At 40.1% G+C, this 18,819-nt stretch overlaps 1 protein-coding gene across 1 annotated transcript; it reads right to left on the bottom strand.

Annotated features, from left to right (window-relative positions):
- Nucleotides 1–9,596: 9,596 nt before the first annotated feature.
- On the bottom strand, nt 9,597–18,744 carry LOC149827114 (homeobox protein knotted-1-like 6). The gene is made up of 5 exons (XM_090018435.1): nt 18,370–18,744; nt 17,992–18,111; nt 17,617–17,755; nt 12,154–12,392; nt 9,597–9,755 (listed from the first exon to the last, which is right to left on the bottom strand). Exons 1-5 carry the CDS (start codon nt 18,742–18,744, stop codon nt 9,597–9,599), a joined length of 1,032 nt encoding a protein of 343 aa, XP_089874561.1.
- Between the last annotated feature and the right edge of the window lie 75 nt (nt 18,745–18,819).

The following is an 18,819-nucleotide window of genomic DNA, read 5'->3' as shown; positions in this document are numbered from 1 at the left end:
CCTCTATGAATGTTTCATCGGCCAAAGGAGATATGACATGCATATCATGCGCAACATCGTGACCATAAGCGAAGTCATAGACATCATCTAATTGATAGTAATCGCTGTCTTCAGCTAACTCATCTTCCTGTAACTGATCATACTCGGGGTATAGTTTGGATTTCACCTTGCAAACTGCCCACCATTCATTTTTATTTGACTTTTTTATACTCGGATATGAAGTATAATAAACTTGTTGAGCTTGCGAGGCTAATATGAATGGTTCATATGTTCCAAACCTGGATTTATGATTCACCTCCATAATGTCTGAAGCTTTGTCGAGTCTTGTTGCAGTTGGATCAAACCAATGACACTTGAATATCGTAACCCTGTTATTCATGCCTAAGTAAGTCAACTTCATTATTTCCTCTATAACACCGTAGTAATCATGTTCTTTTTCACCGTAGCTGCTACCCTTGACACACACGCCACTATTTATCGTTGATTTGTTTATACCGTAGTTTTTTTGTATGGAATCGATAACCATTTACGATATATCCGTTGTAGCATTGCACAACTTTGGTCGGACCATTTTCTAAATCACATATTCCTTGATCTTTAACATCACCATGGCGAACCTACGCACAGACATAAACAATGATTGTGATCACGATTAATTAAGTAACTTAGTGTTGTTTATAAGTATAAAATTTATGTTAGCTTCTTTACCAACTGTTTCAACCACTCCACAAACTTAGTTTCACGTTCTTTTTGTACTTCTGCATCAGTGAGATGTGAAACTTCGCTTTGCAACTGCAGATCAAATCGTCTGCAAACCACAAATACTTATATTACCGAGTCATGTACCACAAAAGGATTTATAATTGAGTTTCATATACATATACTTACTCGATGTATGGGTCGATCGCTGAGCAATTAAAAAGAATATAGATGTGTGTTGCATCTTGCTCTCGATCTGTCAATAGCCTTGATCGGCAACTACCAAATGCATGCCCAAGTGGTTAAAATATCGCCAGCTTGTCAGCTACAGTTACTTGTTCTCCATCATCGTTACGGGGCGGACATGTGTAACGTGTTGGAATATGAGGTTCGAAGTACATAGATGAGAAATTTGAAATCTCTTCTAAAGTGTACGCCCCACAAATAGAGCCTTCTACTCTTGCTTTATTACGAACCTTTTTTTTTAGGTCGAACATGCATCTGACAATAATATATATTTCAAATTTTAAATATTTGTCATTAAAGAGACAAATATAAAAAAACATATACCTTTCAAATGGGTACATCCATCGATATTGCACAGGGCCACCAACCCTTAGTTCATATGGCAGATGTATGATCAAATGTTCCATAACATCGAAAAATGCTGGAGGAAATATCTTTTCTAGCAGACAAACAGTGGTGATGACAGAGTCCTCGAGATTCTTTACATCTAATACAACGACCTTCGATGCGCACAATGTTATGAAAAATTCGCTCAACTCAGACAATACCCCCCTTATAGGTTTGTCTAACATATCATGGAATGCTAGGGGTATCAATCGTTTCATAAAGATATGACAATCATAGCTCTTCAACCCATATAACTGTCCATCGTCAATCTTCACAACCCGAGCAATGTTAGAGACATATCCATCAGGAAATCTCAGTTGTCTCAACCATTGACATACATGTTTTATTTGATCAGGTCCGAGCACGTACTTCGCCTTTGGTTTCAATACTTTGCCATTATACTCTTTGAGTTCCAATTCTGGTCTTTTACATATTAATTTTAAATCCATACGGGCCTTCGGATTATCCTTCATTTTTCCTTTAATATTCATTATTGTATTGAACACATTATCAAACACATTTTTCTCTACATGCATCACATCCAAATTATGTCGTATCAATAGGGTCAGACAATACGGTAGTTCCCAAAAAATAGATTTTTTCGTCCAATTGTGATCCTTCCCAAATCCACGGAAGGGTGTAGGACTGCGGGCATCTGTTAATACATCTGAAAAGTATTGCAATCTTCTTAGAATCTCTATGCCGGACAATCTCGAGGATGGACCTTCCGTTTCAGTTGTACCTACTTTAAATGCATTCTTTTGACGTCGGAACGGATGATCGCTGGGTAGAGATCGATGATGGCACTCAAACCAGCAAGGCTTCCTTCCATGCCTCAATCTAAAAGCTTTGGAATCCTCCATGCAGTACGGACAAGCCAACCTCCCATGTGTGCTCCAACCAGATAACATACCATATGCAAGGAAGTCACTGATTGTCCATAGAACAGCGACCTTCATGTTGAAATTTTGTTTTTTGTGGGCATCATACGTGGTAACACCGTCATCCCACAGTACTTTTAATTCATCAATCAATGGCCTTAGATATACATCAAGATTTTGGCCAGGTGAGGTCGGACCAGGGATCAACAAAGACAAGAAAAGATTTGGACGTTTCATACACAAGCTTGGTGGAAGGTTGTATGGAGTTACAAATACTGGCCAGCATGAGTATGGAGTTGCTCTACCCCCAAATGGATTAAATCCATCTGTACATAGACCGAGTCTAACATTTCGCACTTCCATTGCGAAGTTCTGATGAGTACGATCAAAGTGCTTCCAAGCTTCAGCGTCAATAGGATGCGTGATCTTGTTTTCATCGTGTCAAACTTTATTTGCATGCCATCTCATGTGTTTAGCTGTCCTTGAAGACATATACAATCGCTGAAATGTAGGAGTGATAGAAAAGTAGCGGAGCGACTTGTATGAAACTTCATTTGATCTCGTGCTACCATTGCCTCTTGTCTTTGGCTTGAACCGAGGATGCCCACATGACGAGCATAATATGTTGTTTTCCTAATCCTTGAAGTACAACATGCAGAGATTTGGACAAGCATCAATCTTTTTGTAACCCATACCTAGAGCGTTGACCATAACTTTCGCACGATAGAAATTTTGTGGCAATTTCTCATCTTTGGGCAACATACTCTTCACAATCATGCACAAACAGTCAAAACATGATTGACTCAAACTATACTCGGACTTCAAATTCATTAGTTGAAGAACTGCAGACAAGATAGTGTGACTCTCACAACCGTTCCAAAGTGACTCATCAGCATCTCTAAGTAAATCATAAAATCTACTAGCTGCATCGTTTGGTGATTCTTCATCTACGACAGTTCTTACATCACTAGAACTCATAGAAGAACCCAGTTCTGTTCCTGCGGCATCAAATATCAAATCCGTATATGGATTATCGTGCACCACATTCACCCGTGCATCAAAATCGTTTCTAAATTCTTCTCCATGAAACATCCAGTTCTGATAATCACTCACAAAACCCTCCCTGTATAGGTGATGTCTAACGCTATGAGGTTCTATAAATCGATTATTCTTACAAATCTTGCAGGGACACCTAATCTGACCTGTAGGATCCACTGTACTGACACTTGCCGTTGCAAATTCAATAAAACTGTCAACACCATCCATATATTCATGCGATAACTCATTGTCCACTATCCTACGGTACATCCATTCACGGTTTGCAGTCATTCTGTCGTATGATGTTACGAATAGTATCCTAACGAATTAAAAGAAAACAATCAGAATGCTACGATGAAGAAAATATCAAATTTATCATGCAATATACTATGTCAAACAATAACAAGAATTTTGATGCATGCATTAATAACTTAATATTTTCATGTGCAAACTATTAATGACACGATACAATCATTTGAAGCATGCTTTTATTATAAAATTTCACATGGAAGTCAAAATCAAATTGAAAGTAACTACATGCAAGCATTAATACAATTACATCAAACATTGCAATACATCGTAATCAATCATATCAAACAAATGGCAAATATGTACTTGCAGCAAACACACTTCAATATCTCACTAACTACTATCATGCTTAGCATGGACTCCGTACTCCAAAAATAAGAACACTTCCATATTCATACATTAAAATCATGCTCAGCATGATCTCCGAACTCCAACAAAGTAACCCTAAATATCAACAACTAAGTGAGTGTGTGAACAATAAAGTGTTATATCTAATAAATTAAATAACATGTGATACGCTTGCATCACTTACTCACCACGGGTATTTATCCGATTTGCATTGTTTTTGTCACTTACTTACCACGGGTGGCGGGGCACAAGCGAGTTCCGTTGAAAAATCTACACAAAAAAACACTGTTTTAAAATGAAGTCACCACGAAAAAAAAACTGTTCTGGCAAGGGGTCGACTCCCTTACGGAACATAGGGGGTTAACCCCCTTACGGAACGTAGGGAGTTAACTGACCCCCTGTTCGGGCAGCGGGTCGACCCCCAGCCTCTTACGGTAGGTGGTTAACCCCCTGCCCGGGTCGACCCCCTACCGGAAAGGCAGGGGGAAAGGGTCCCCTACCGAAAAACGCAGGGGGTTAGCCCTCTGCAAGAAACGCAGGGGGTTAACCTTCTGCCGGAAAACGCGGGGGTTAACCCCCTGTTGGAAAACGCGGGGGTTAACCCCCTCTGTTTTTCGGAAGGGGGTTAACCCCCTGCCGGAAACGGGAGGGGGTTAACCCCCTGCCGGAAATGGCAGGGGACGCAGGGGGTTAATCCCTTGCGTTTTCCGGCAGGGGGTTAACCCCCTGCGTGAACCGGGAGGGGGTTAACCCCCTGCCGGAAACGACAGGGGGTTAACCCCCTACGTGAAAACGGGGGTTAACCCCTGCCGGAAATGGCAGGGGGTTAACCCCCTGTGTGAACCGGGAGGGGGTTAACCCCCTGCCAGAAACGGCAGGGGGTTAACCCCCTACGTGAAAACGGGGGTTAACCCCCTGCCGGAAATGGCAGGGGGTTAACCCCCTGTGTGAACCAGGAGGGGGTTAACCCCCTGCGTGAAAACGGGGGTTAACCCCCTGCCGGAAACTGCAGGGGGTTAAACCCTTGCGTGAACCGGGAGGGGGTTAACCCCCTGCCATTTCCGGCAGGGGGTTAACCCCCTGCGTTTTCCGGCAGGGGGTTAACCCCCAGCCGGAACCGGGAGGGCGTTAACCCCCTGCCGGAAACGGCAGGGGGTTAACCCCCTACGTGAAAATGGGGGTTAACCCCCTGCCGGAAAAGGCAGGGGGTTAACCCCCTGCGTGAACCGGGAGGGCGTTAACCCCCTGCCGGAAACGACATGGGGGCGTCGGGCGTCCTTTACCTTTCTTCGGGCGGCGAACGTTGGGACCGGCGGACTGTGGGACCGGCGAACGGCGGGAGCGGGAGCGGCGAACGGCGGGAGCGGCGAACGACAGGAGCAGCGAAAAAAGAAAAGGAAAAGCTGCCTGGGATTAGGATTATTCGAAAGTTAGCGACGGATTAATTCCGTCGCTAAGCCAACGTAAAATCAAATTTACGAAAATAGCGATGGATTATATTCTGTCGCCACATCCGTCGCTAAATAGCGACAGACTAGATTCCGTCGCTAACGTCGTCGGTAAATGGTGCGATCGTAACGACAAAACAGTTTGTCGCCTAGTCCGTCGCTAATTAGCAACGGACTAGGCGACGGACTATCTTCCGTCGCTATGTTCATAAGATTCATTAATTATAGCGACGAATATTTGTCACTCGCTAATCCGTCGCTAACTAACGACGGAATCGTTCCGTCGCTAACGTCCATCGCTAACAACGTATTTTCTTGTAGTGTTAAGACTCTAAGAAACTAGGATGTAGCATGAACCACAATCTTTAAAGAGTAAGTATAATTCTTTAGTCCGACATTTCATTGACATGTCTTCTTTTAGTGCAATGTTTTGTGAGTCTCATGAGAGTACAAAAAGTTGTTCATAGTTTGGTCAACACATTAGAATTAAAATATTTTATACAAGTTGTTACACTCAGAGTAAGTTATTACCAATTTAATACAAGTGAGTATTAGCTTATGAGTTTTGAGAGGATTAATAAAAAAATATAAAAGAATAAAACATGTATGTTGTAAAATTAAACTAAACTAAGAGCTTAAAACCCATTATAGTTGATTAAAGTCTTCCGTTGTATATAAATATTTTTTACTGAGTTAGCCTCACTGCTTCTTTTGATAATCGTAGGTTTCAAGTGAATAATTAGAGTTATTAATATTTATCATGTATCATTAAACAACTAAATTAGATGAGACTTTAATTTGTGTGTATATATTTTTATTGAACTTATGACATGTATCAATGATGTAGCTTTAAGAAAGTTTGAGATCTTAAAACTAAGATGTTATTTTTAAGAATGTATTCTTCTCTAAAAAGTAATACCTGGAAACTCGAACTCAGAGGTTCCTAAAAGGAGTGTTTGAGAGAGAGAGAGAGAGAGGTGCTGCACAGTTTACTCTGACCGAAACAATGGAAGGTGAAACCCTGTTGACAAGGCAACACTGACTGGACACGTGGGGAGACAGGGGCAGATCGTACGGCCGAGATCGGGCTGAAGAAAAACAAAAAGAAAATGAAAGACACAGCAATAATCAGACACTATAGCAGGGACTAGACTTAAAGCTGCTGCAACGCAAATTGCGGGAGTCCATGTGCCCACGTGCCAAGAGGGATCGACAGGAACATGAGGATCAGAAAACGACAGGGACTCTTAGATGCACCACTATCAACCACAGAAGCACGTAACGTAGGATACCCCTACTACTGACATCCTCAAAGGAGGTTAGAGGGGCTTTTTAGGGTTCCATGCACAATATTTTCAACAATTTGTGTGGCTTGCGAAGACCTTTTATGAGTGTCACACCAAGACTGATAGTCCCCTTTACAGTGACTGAGCACGAGATCAGAGGCCTAAATAGCAAGCGCCAACTAATCTTTCGTGATAATAATAGCAGCAGTTGCCATAAACGAAAACCGAGCAGGGATGTAGGAGAGTGACAGAGGAAAGCAGCAGCACAGTAAAGAGAAGATGAGTAAAAGAGTTGTGTTACTTGGACAAGAATTCAGTACTAAAAAGTAGTCCACATCTCGGAAATGAGGAAAGAGAGAGAGAGAAAAGAGGATGTATGGTAACTTCAAAAACTAGGACTCCACAAACCGAAAGTCTACAAGGGAGAGAGAGAGAGAGGAGAACACCCCAGGTGCAGCAACAGTTGTGTTATTTTGCCAAACATACAGTACTAAACGAAAAGCAAACTAATTATCAGAGAGAGAGATGAATAGTTATGCAACATTTTACTTAAGATAAAGATACAACGCACGGAGTTTCACAAAAGTTCATTGGAAGGACATTGACCTAACACTATTATATTAAGAGAGATAGAAAGAGGACAAACCGCATGAACAATCATTGTACTACAAATAATAAAAGTCAGAAAACACTCACATTACCTCGACTATATACAAATCATCTCTCAACATCCCATATTTGCTGATCATCAGACTAATTGCCGAAAGAAATGATACATGAGTTAGCAGAGAAGTCTCATGTAAGAGAAAAAGGAAATCCAAATTAAATTATATACATAAAAAAAGATTGTACATCGATAGTATACTGTGCAGACTCTAAAGAAAGATGTTCGACACGACACCGGGCAAAAGAGAGCGCCGTCGAAGTCAAGAAGAGTGTCAAAAACACGACGTGTTAGTGAGGAAGCCCACCCGTGAACAAGAGCGCCACACTTTGCTAGACAAAGGCCGGAGTAATGAAGTCGTAGACAGCATAATCCACTGCACCACCAATGCCATTTCTCTCTCAAGAATAGAATAGACTCACACCTTACACCTTTTACCAGGTGAAGGCCATAGCACAAACGTTGATCATGAAAATTAAACGCCATTGGATTGAATCACAACTATCTTTTTTATTTATATACAACTGAACATATTAAGCCCCATTTCTCATTCTACCCTATAGGTTTTAAGTGTTTTATAATAGATCTGAACCATTAAATGTGTTTAGCATGCTCGATTTAGTGAGAATCAACTCTTGAAAAAAGCATATTCTTCTGAGCCTAGAAAAACTGGTATTTTCATGGGTATTGATTTTGGAATCACTGAAAATCTTTGTAAAGGTCAGATTCCTGCAATAAAAACGCCTGTTACTACTAATCAAAACCTCAAGATCACATCTACAGCTTGAGAAAAAAAATACTTGAAACTATAATTTTTGAAGGGGGCTAACGAAAAAACGGGCCTAAGGACCGCATTACTCTCTCTCTATATCTATATATAGTCGAACCTATTAGACTCACGATGATTTTTTTTGTCAAACTCTCAAAAATTGCTTCTCATAATTAATCTAGTACAAAACATTATTAAATGAGGAATTTCTTATGTTAAAGGCGCTTTGCAGAGAATAAAAAACTCAATGGTTTGAATTGCAGTAAAAAAGAGAACGATTTAGTTAGTTAATTGCAACAATTTGATCCAACCCAGGTTATCCTGGTCAATAGACAACCATAAACACGTTTTCAGCCATAGATTAATAACAAATGCCCTTAGCTATGACCTTAAAAAAGTGGCTTATGTAAGGTGCATTAGAAAATTAGGGACGTACTGCTCTCTCTCTCTCTCTCTCTTGTGTGTGTGAAAGCACGAATATAATATAAGCTCCAACATAATGAGAACACCGCATACGGTTGCAACTCCAAGCATTCATCTAGTCCAATCAATTGTATCAAAGCATGCAAGCTGCATTGAATTGCACTGTCGGTCCTCAGTTGCAGTTCCTTCCAAAGGTTACAAATTTTGGTCAGCACAATCAATTATCGATTAGAAATCAATAGAAAGTCTCATCACTCTTGGCGGCCAAAGGCATTAGATAAACATCCTAAGAGTTCACAATTATCACACAATAAGCTATGGTATTAATCACCCCGTATGATAAAGGATCAGATTCAGGTCTGACAAAAGCATTAATAACCCCAGAATAAGCTAATGTGCAGAAATCGTATTAAAAAACCAAGTTACAAGAAAGTTGCTATGGTATAACCAAACACATGAAGCTACTGGACCTAACTGTAAACAGGTTCAGATGCAAAAACAAATAACCTAACCCAAGCATTTACAGCAATCGCAACAGAAAGAAACATAAAGCTAGACCAAGTACTACTCCAACTAGTTCTGTTGAATCTTCATGAGTAGACAAGAAGCATAACACATAGGAAGCCGCACAAACGCATCATATCATAGAATGAAGCAAGAATTACTGAAAACTCACAATGCCTTATACAAAATTTTGGCACCATGAGATATATACTTGAGAATTAATGTACTATAAAATGGAAGTGTCTTTTCAAGTACACGAAAATCATGATTATGTTCCAGAAAGGGTAGTCCGCACGCATCATTTAAATAAAAAAAGCAGGATACGTTGAGATACCCATACTCCATCAAGGGGTAATTCATATCCTAATTTTATGGATATAAACACATGCCTCCATGCACATACAGAATTCTGTTGTCTACGAAGAGATGCAAGTAGCAGACTAGCAGTTGTGACTGAGACAGCATGTATAACTGCTACTGCCGGAACATCACGATACTTGACGACAAAGGCAGAACACAATATAAAAGAATGCATTGCATTCAATTGAGTTTGAACAAAACAGGAATATACAAAGAAAGAAAGGGGAATCCACCTCAGTCTTCCTCAAAAAAAGGCACAGAAAGACTATCCATTACAGCAAATTGCATGTTCTCAGAAGGCTTCCAATGGCGTTTCCTCTGATTTATGAACCAATTATTTATCTGTTTTTGGTCAAGCCCAGTTGACTCTGCCAGCGCAATCTTGTCAGCTTCCTGCAACAAAGCAGAAATGATGCTTTAATTATCTTTGATTGCATTGTGAAAGGTATCTTTGAGCATTTCACTAACAAAGAGTTCATATATAAACTCGATCGAGAAAAACCATGTGAAGGGAAACTTTTTGAGAGTGATGTTCAGGCTGGCTGTGATCATCTCACCCAGAAGGGATAAGATCTGAATGCAACCATGAATCAACTACTAACATCAGTCAAAGATACCATGACATCAATAACTATTGCACATAATCTAAACATATAATGTACTACAAGAGAAATCACACAGATTGTGTATGTTAAGACCACCTAAGAGCAGGATCGTGAACAAGCATTGAAGGATTAATTGGAATTTTCCAAGATACCTCAGATACCAGTACAACACGGTATTTACTACTGAATTTTCTCAGTACAGAGTACCATTGTTGTCAGAATGGAGACAGTACCAACTATAGTTTCGGTAGCCATCTTCCTAGCATTCAACAAACGCATATGGCAGGGACACTCTTTAGGAAGTGGATGGAGAAATGGAAAAGTTCCAAGACGACAGAGAACCGAAAAGGGATCTCCTTATGTTTCACCATGCATGCCCAACACTGACGCAGGTCTAAGACATGAAAGCATATTGGTATTATATTATGTCATAAAATGTTTCAGTACAAAGTTCCAGAAGCAAACTCAGGCAATTCTCCAATTTCAGGCCTTAACAAACAACAAACAAAGAATTTTATCCCAGTAACAGCTGACCGGAGATCAGATCAAATAATTACAAGTTCTGGATTGACCAACAATCAACTATATCTGCCAATAGAAAATACCGGGATATGACCCACATCTAAGCAAACATACCTTACCACCCGCTCCAGTTTTCACAGTAATATTTGGTTAGCAGGTGAGGATACAGAATGAGAGTCAAAATGGAGTATCTGCATGACATGCCAATAAAAATGGATGGTCTCACCACAAGCTACCCATGAAGAAAATACTAGAATTAGGGAAGAGTCATGATATTTCGCAGAGACAAGTGGGTTGGATAAACTTGAGGCCATGATTCAGGTACCTCAAGAAAAGCACAGTGAAGACAATCAACAGCTTGGAAGATTAAACAGGCAGAATGCATCGAAAGAAACCAATCTAGAGTTTGCTTAGTTTAAATCACAGGCAAAACTGAAAACCAGTTCAGTGTGTAACAGAGACATGCTCAAAACGAGGATATGGAGTTGTCATAGGAGCCCAGTCAAAGATAAAAAGTTACAGAACATATGAATAGAAAACAATCAAGTGTATTATTATTAACCAGAATGACAATCAAAACTAAACAATGGTTCAGTTCGTTATAGAGACACATTCACAAAGGTATGGAATTTAGTGATTTAGTCATGTAACTCCGGGATTGACTCGTCCAATGCCTATTCCGCTAAATGCAAGCCTCTGTAGTGTTAACTGGATCTCCAGGATTAGGCACAAGGACCAATGCCTAAATTCTATGGTACCTGGACACTCCAACTCGCTCTCCGTACCTGTGTCGACAGGAGTATCCCCGTGTCGACAGGCGTCGACACCCGGTCATGCCATTTTACCCTCCATACATACAAGTTGTATTCAATTTATAATTTATAATTATATTTTCAGTTTATAATTTCATATTTTCAGTATGTAATATATATTTTAGATATAGCATATATATTTAGATTATACTCAGTTTATTTTGAATTTATTTTGTATTTATGTGATATATATATAGCAGTGTCCCTGTACCCACATTTTTTGGAATTGCTGTGCTGTACCGGTACCGGTACCCGGGTGACATAGCCTAAATTCTTGTCCACAATTTGCAGCAACATGAATCTGCTTAAGCGAATATAGTTTGATTAGTGTGAAACATCATTATTCACAGAATCATCCGATCATCATGAATAAGCTCTAATGGACAAATTCAGTAATTAAGACGACCTACTTATAGGACAAGGCAAGTCACCAAATTACAATCATTTAAGAAAATTCCATGCAGCCAACCAATAATGGAAACACAAATCAGCAATTCATGCAACAATGAATATAAGGAAGCCCAATCAAAAGACAAGCTTGAAGCAAGGACCAAACTAGGCATTTCAGCAGTCAGCCCCACATGTCATCAGCATTTGGGGATTTCAAGTTCCTAAATGGGCCATAGTACTTCCTCCTGGAGACCTTGCCATGTCCAAATGGGAAAAATCCAGGCAGATCAACAAGTGTCAATGATCAAGCAGCAAAACACCATAAAAGTAGGAGACAATAACCACCACACCATCCACCCCTTAGGACAACAATATGATGCACAATCATAGCACACATCAACACGAAACCAAAAGTCTAGAAAATAGCGAATAAAGTTTCAGAATAAATGCACAGAATCATACCGTTGGATACGGCCACTTGTAGTGCAAATTCCACCAATCAAGCAATGTCTGCCTAGCTTCTTTCGGCAACTTCCCTTTCTTCTTCTTCTTAGAGAATTCTTGTTTCAGGGTACTCAGGTAACCACTGTATTTACGTAGAAGTTTCGCTTTGATATCATGCTCTTGACAACGGTGATTTTCATCTTGCACTTCAATCTCTCCACCACTCAATTCATCGTCCGATGATCCAGCTTGCTCATCTATGTCCCCCAAAATCATCAAGAATTAATATATGCGACAAAATCTAGTACTCGAAAATACAGACTTGCAAATAATCAAAGTCTATTGAGATTCTAGACAAAATCATTATCACCCGCTGCAGAAGCACACACAAAAGCTAACAACAGATAGAAAGATCATCAGGTTACCACCATGATAAAGAACATTATATTACATCATCATATTTACTTGAATGAACTACCAATAGACCCAATTGAACCAGCTGAATTGCAGAATCAACCTAGGGTGCTAGGATATGTTATAGAAGGCATAGGCCCTGACAAGCATCTAAAAGCTCATGACATGCTGAATGTACATGATCAACGGACCATGGCCCCCAAGCATCTAAAAGCTCATGACATGCTGAATGTACATGATCAACAGTCCATGGCCCCCCAAACATCTAAAAGATCATGACATGTTGAATGTACATGATCAACAGACCACGGCCCTCTAAGCCTAGTTAGCACAAAAGAATAAAAAAATGTGCTAGGCAAGGATAGTGCCTACAAAGAAACAATAAGAAGCACCATGATAGGTACCATGAACAATAAGAAGTGCTAGGCAATCCCAACATTAAAAATAAAGAAAAAGAAAACCAAATCATCCCATTCCATGTATTAGTAGTTCACTGTGGAAACCATTTTCATCCATCTCAGTCCAAGTTTTGAACGATTAGTAAATGCTCAAATGCACCACCATCACAACCATCAATCTTTAATGGTGTTCTATTCTCCGAATAGCTTGGTTTTATACATAAAGTTGCTTTCTAGTATATCCACAATTCCCACGTCACCATTCATTACCACCATCCAAACTCCTCTTGGCACATCATCAAGCACCACCAGAACATTATTAGACCAAGTGAAACATCACTAAATATATCAACACTCATTACAGATGCTTCATGTCTGCATAAATACAGAATTATTATCCAGTCATGCCAACGCTTTAATATCAGTCCCTATTGTCACAAGTAGCTCTGGATTAATTCAGGCAAACCATATGAAGACGTAGACAGTGGTATAACTTAGGGCCGAATAATGTAAACTATGGTTATTTTGCCAAATTGATAGACAAACAAGACATCACAGCGGAAGAACTTTGGCTTCACATATTTTGAGTATGGATGGAAATCCAGCCAGACCAAGGTCAGGTGAGAGACCAATTGGAGCCCGTTAGGCACGAGGGAAAGCCCAACACAGCACCAGCATGTGTCAGGCTTGGATCAATTGCTTATCAGGTTTCAACCAGTAAGACTAGGTTGCAAACTACATTTCAAACTGAAAGGCAACTCATCCAGCACCAGATACACAATCATATCAAGAATCAAGTTCTGCAACCACCATCAATAACCAACTAACCTAATCGAACAAAACTCCCATGGAACTGGACAAAGGTTGTCACCTCATAATTGAAGACAATAGGTGGTAATTAACTCTTGAACAGACGTCCCACAACACTTATAACTTTCTAACGTCTCATTTCAGCACCGCAGTGACGGTTAGCTGAAACTCCATAGTTTCAATGACATATTTCAGAAATATTTATATTCTCAAAAAATTCCAGGGGAATTATCATTTCCAAAATCCTACCAATATTTGTTTCCAATGTACACAACTTGTTGCTTCTCCAATTCTAAAAATTTAAATTAAAATTCACATAAGACACAAAAAAGTGCTGACTACTACTAGAATTCAAATTACAACAGAAAATCCATAAAACAACCACTAATAAAGTTTAATCACGCTAACAATCAATTGAACTTTGCATAGCTCAGGGGAGTTCACTGGAATTCGAGATGTGAAGATCATAAAGCCATTCTAGAAGTTCCTGCAGAAGAGACCAGAATATTGGAGGAGTTTCTCTTATGTAGAAGCAAGCGGAGAAAACAATAAAATCGATCTGTGTCATGGAAAAGCAGAGGATCACAAGGCCATTAAATCTAGCATTCAAAATATAAAAGAAAAATACGAATTATAAATTAACTAAAGAATTCTTAAGAAAATATAAAATAAACAAAAAAAGGTATGATAGCAGTACAGGAAATTCCAGATGAGAACTAAATGGTATAACATTTTTGGAAATAGAAAGGTGATACACCACTGTAGCTTTCACCTCAAAAAGAATGTGGATACTCTCACCACAACCATATATATATATAATACACGTGGCCAACACAATTCAGATAAAGTAAACGACCTAAACATTGATCTCTGTTTCCTCCTTTCCACAAGTATACATACTAATTTCAAGAAAAGAGAAACAAGGATGCAATGAAAAATAGATCACAGAGAAGAAAAAGGGAAACATTATGCAAACAAGAAAGAATCTGAGGGTAGACTTTATTACATTCAGAGCTAGAGAAAAACAATTAAGAAATTTTCTAATACCCAAAATATTCAACTACCCAAACAAGTCCTAGAGAATAGTTTTGGTTCATTCACAACACACTTCTCAACAAAGTCGTAGCCATAGAATTACAATCTCTGACAAAGTAATTGAATTAAAAGGTTAATTATGTCTTCAATGTGCAAATTCTTTTGCACTCTTCACCTCAAAGCACACTTTCTAAAATCAAGTTCCACATGTTACATTACCAAAGTTAGCCAGGGACATCAAAAGCAGAAACCAACAAATAAAAAAATTAAAGAAAATCACAGTGAAAACAGTTCTTCAGATTCCAAATAACAGGGTGTGGGAAATAAGATCATACAATAGGTGAAATATCATTGCAGTTCAAGATAAAGTCCCACGGTAGCTCATAGGAATGCCACCAAGGAAAAATAAACGATGGCACATCACAAGTGTACGGACACCTGATCCAACACAGAAAATTCTAAGTACCCACTTCTAACAATATTATTAAAACAAAAATGGTCACAGTATGTGAACCACTCAAGAAGTAAGATCATTGTTCACACATCATATTTTCAAAAGAATAATGTTTGAATGTTTGATCATTTTGTCCACGATCACCATGATTAAAATAAAAATGGACTAGAATGCAACAAAACCCCAGGTTAAAAAAGATTAAAATTTGGAAGGCGCCTTGGTTACAGCGCAGATGTGAGCTGCAACCCCAATATTGAGAAATGTGCAACAAGGGACGTAAGCGTGAGGCATAGATATGGAGGCCAAACTAGAAGAATTATGAGCAAGAGTAATAGTAGAAAATGAACAAGGGACGTAGAAAGTGCAAGGAACCAGACGGAGGAAAAGGCAGTTACCAAAAGCAGAGAAAAGAAAAAACAACATCAATATCCAACACCACGGGCCCATCCACCTGCTGCTTTTCTTTTTTATATGTACTTTCTAAGAAAAAGTTTAATCTTGAGCTTCCAACTCAGAACACAACCAGAACACAAAGGATCAAACAGTAACACAATTGAACCTTACAACTGAACCTTAGCTAATGTGACCAAGACATGGAAGGCACAATTCAAACTCAGCAAAATCTAATAAGCATGACAACCATGATAAAAAAAAATGATAGCAAAGTTGAGGTTAGGCAGATCCCCACAAGTTATACATCGCACCATTGGGTTTAGAACTTGCAACATTCCAATTCCAACACAAGGTAACATGCACTAACAGCTCCTAACAAACAAGGAGAGACACCGTTGGTACCATGATACATTTAGAAAGCCATAGAGAACCAAGCTTCAGTGACAAGATAATTGATTGGCAATGACTATAGATCAAGGAGGCATGAAGTTAAACAGTCTTGACTTCAAAATCAAGAACTAGCAAAAATAAACTGCATAATGCACAATGAGCACCTAAAAAGAGTAAAATAACAAGCAGATCATTCAAATCAGCATTAGACATGCAGGAAAGAGTACAGGCACAACAGCTACAAGATAGTTTGACGCTACCAAAGTAGACAGGAACCAGGAAATCATGAAATCATCATTTGATTTAACTCATCACAAAATGCAAATGAAAAGAACCCCTGACCTTACAGTGACACATTCCTAAAGCTCAGAAACCTATCCACCTACAGCCTCAAACTGCCACCCACTAAAAGAATGAGCCAACTTCCAACAAATTCGAACACAAAGAGGTAGAGACATAAAATATACTCTCCCAGTGCCAGCAACACAAAGGATGCTGCAGTTGTAGCCATGACCTTTCCCAAAGTGCACATTCACCCACGAGCCAGCTTCACTTCTCAAAGAAACGCATAAAAACCCAAAATGTTCCTAAAGTTGGACCCGCGCAGGGAATGGGTGCACTTTTTTTTTTTAAAGAATAACGAGAACACCAAGAAATTGATGGAAAATAAGAGCCATCAATGTCGTTTCAAAAAATATGGTTCATCTATGGACTACTTAATCCAGCTGTTTTTTTCATTTTCCGATGGAGAGTAGACTATTAACGCATCTATGCATACATACGCATATTATAGTGTGGTGGTGACAAGGTGTTATATTTCCTATCTAGTGCAAGAAAAATGAAAACTTATCATATGGTTTGTCATAATTCTAATCTCCCCATCTTCACATTTCGCAGTTATTTACTGTTCAGATGGCACAAACATGAGAATGGATACAAGAAAAGTCCCAACCATCCCGTGGCACCGCTTAAGCACGCATCTGCCTAACTCCAAGAATAAACTGTTTTTTTTTTTCTTCATGACAAGACATGGCATACAGGCGACGCATGCAGCTAAAACGAAGAAAAGAGAAAGCCCACCCGCAAGCATGGCTGACACAGACAAGATTTCACGACCAGACGGCTTCTGCCAGAGGCAGCAGTAGCACCCACCCAAAAAGCAAGCCTTCCTGCCACTGTTGATAAAACAATTCACAATCAAAGCCCCACTGCATGCACCATCACCACAAGGGTATTTTTCTCTTTACCAGCAGCCGAGTTCAACGCCGAGCAGACAATTCTCTCTCTCTCTCTCTCTCTCTCTCTCTCTCTCTCTCTCTCTCTCTCTCTCTCTCTCTCTCTCTCTCATACATATAAATATATATGTATATGTATATATAAGGTTGCTTTGCACGAAGTTCAACGAGTTTAAGCTTAATAAACAAACTCATAAGCAAACCTTCGAACATACAGTAAATCCACAACATTGTGGGGAGCATAGATCACAGCACATTTCGAGAGAACCAACTAGAAAAGCAAGTGTTCTTAACTAAATACTCTAGCAAGAAAAATAAAGAGAAGACGAAAGCGACGAAGCGGAGACCATACCAGAACCGCAGTTCCTTTGTGCGGTTTCGCTACATAGGTTCCTGAGCTGCCTCTCTATCTTATTCAAGAACGTGGTTGCCTCGTCAAAGGGCTTCGTGAGATCCGACTTGTACTTCACCAAGATCTCAAAGTAAGATTCCTGCAGACGGGAAACGCAGAAAAACAAATAAACCAAGAAAAGCAAAAGCCTTGTTTAGATGCAAGCACTGGTTTGCCCTAGTTTTTCGGATGTGTGTGACGGTCAAAATGACCCAACACTCTGAAAGAAAATACTACGAATATTATTTGATCTTTTTTCGTCGATTAATATATATTTTTGGGCTATTGAGCAGCAAAGCAGAAAGGGAGAAGGAGAAGGAGAAGACGCATGCCCACCATGAACTCGTCCAGCTCCGGGTCAGCACCGAAGCAACTGGTAATTGCACTCGCCTTGCAGCCATCGTTCTCTCGCCGGATCTCCTCTAATAGCGACGCTATCTCTGGTGGTGCTCCAACCTATGACAGCGGGAGAGAGATGAGTAACACATGAGAAGATAAACCATTTAAACTTCACGTAACAATCAAACCAATTGTTCATTAAGACGAGCGTGAGAAGAAAAAGAAAAGGGTCACCGGACGCTGTGCAGGCCAAAGAGTAAAGTAGAAAGACAACAAGGAGAAACGGAAAAGAAAAACAATCGAGAAATTTGATCGCAATAGGAGTCGAATCCACTTCCGCGAATAGTGATTCCTCTCCCACTCTCGTCTAATTACCTTGCGGCACTCTATGTAGGCCTCGATGAGGCTCGGGTACCGAGGGTGGCTGGCGATCTTCGCCTTCATCGCCGAGGAGATCTCCGCGGCGTAGGCCGCCCTCGTATCCTCCTCCACCTCCACCCCAGCGAGGCCTCCCGGCGAGACCGAAGACTCCGGCACGGTCGAGATCGGCGGCATCGACCCGACGACGGCGCCAGCGGACGCAGCCATCTTCTCACGGAAGCCACCGATGGCAGAGCCTGGGGAGTAGTAGCTCGAGTAGGGAGACGCGAACTCTGGCGGGCACACGAAGCTCTCTGGCGACACCGACGACCCGATCACCGTGTGGTCCGAGTAGTCCACTGGCGATCCTATGCCGTATATCTCCTCCATCCTCTCCGTTCGTCCTCCTCTCTCTCTCTCTCTGATAGTTTTCTGACTGAGATTTTATGGGAAGAAAGAGTTTTT

The sequence above is a fragment of the Nuphar pumila genome, chromosome 10 (assembly GCF_984573655.1).
Source record: "Nuphar pumila chromosome 10, dmNupPumi1.hap1.1, whole genome shotgun sequence".
NCBI classification, from domain to species: Eukaryota; Viridiplantae; Streptophyta; class Magnoliopsida; order Nymphaeales; family Nymphaeaceae; genus Nuphar; species Nuphar pumila.
Note: the sequence above shows the minus strand (reverse complement) of the source record. Positions and strands in the feature narration are given on the sequence as shown.

Coding starts and splice junctions, on each gene's coding strand:
- LOC149827114 (XM_090018435.1), bottom strand. CDS start 18,744: ATGGAGGAGATATACGGCATAGGATCGCCAGTGGACTACTCGGACCAC. Junction 18,112..18,369: donor CCTACATAGAGTGCCGCAAG/GTAATTAGACGA, acceptor CCGCTGTCATAG/GTTGGAGCACCACCAGAGAT. Junction 17,756..17,991: donor CGGAGCTGGACGAGTTCATG/GTGGGCATGCGT, acceptor TCCCGTCTGCAG/GAATCTTACTTTGAGATCTT.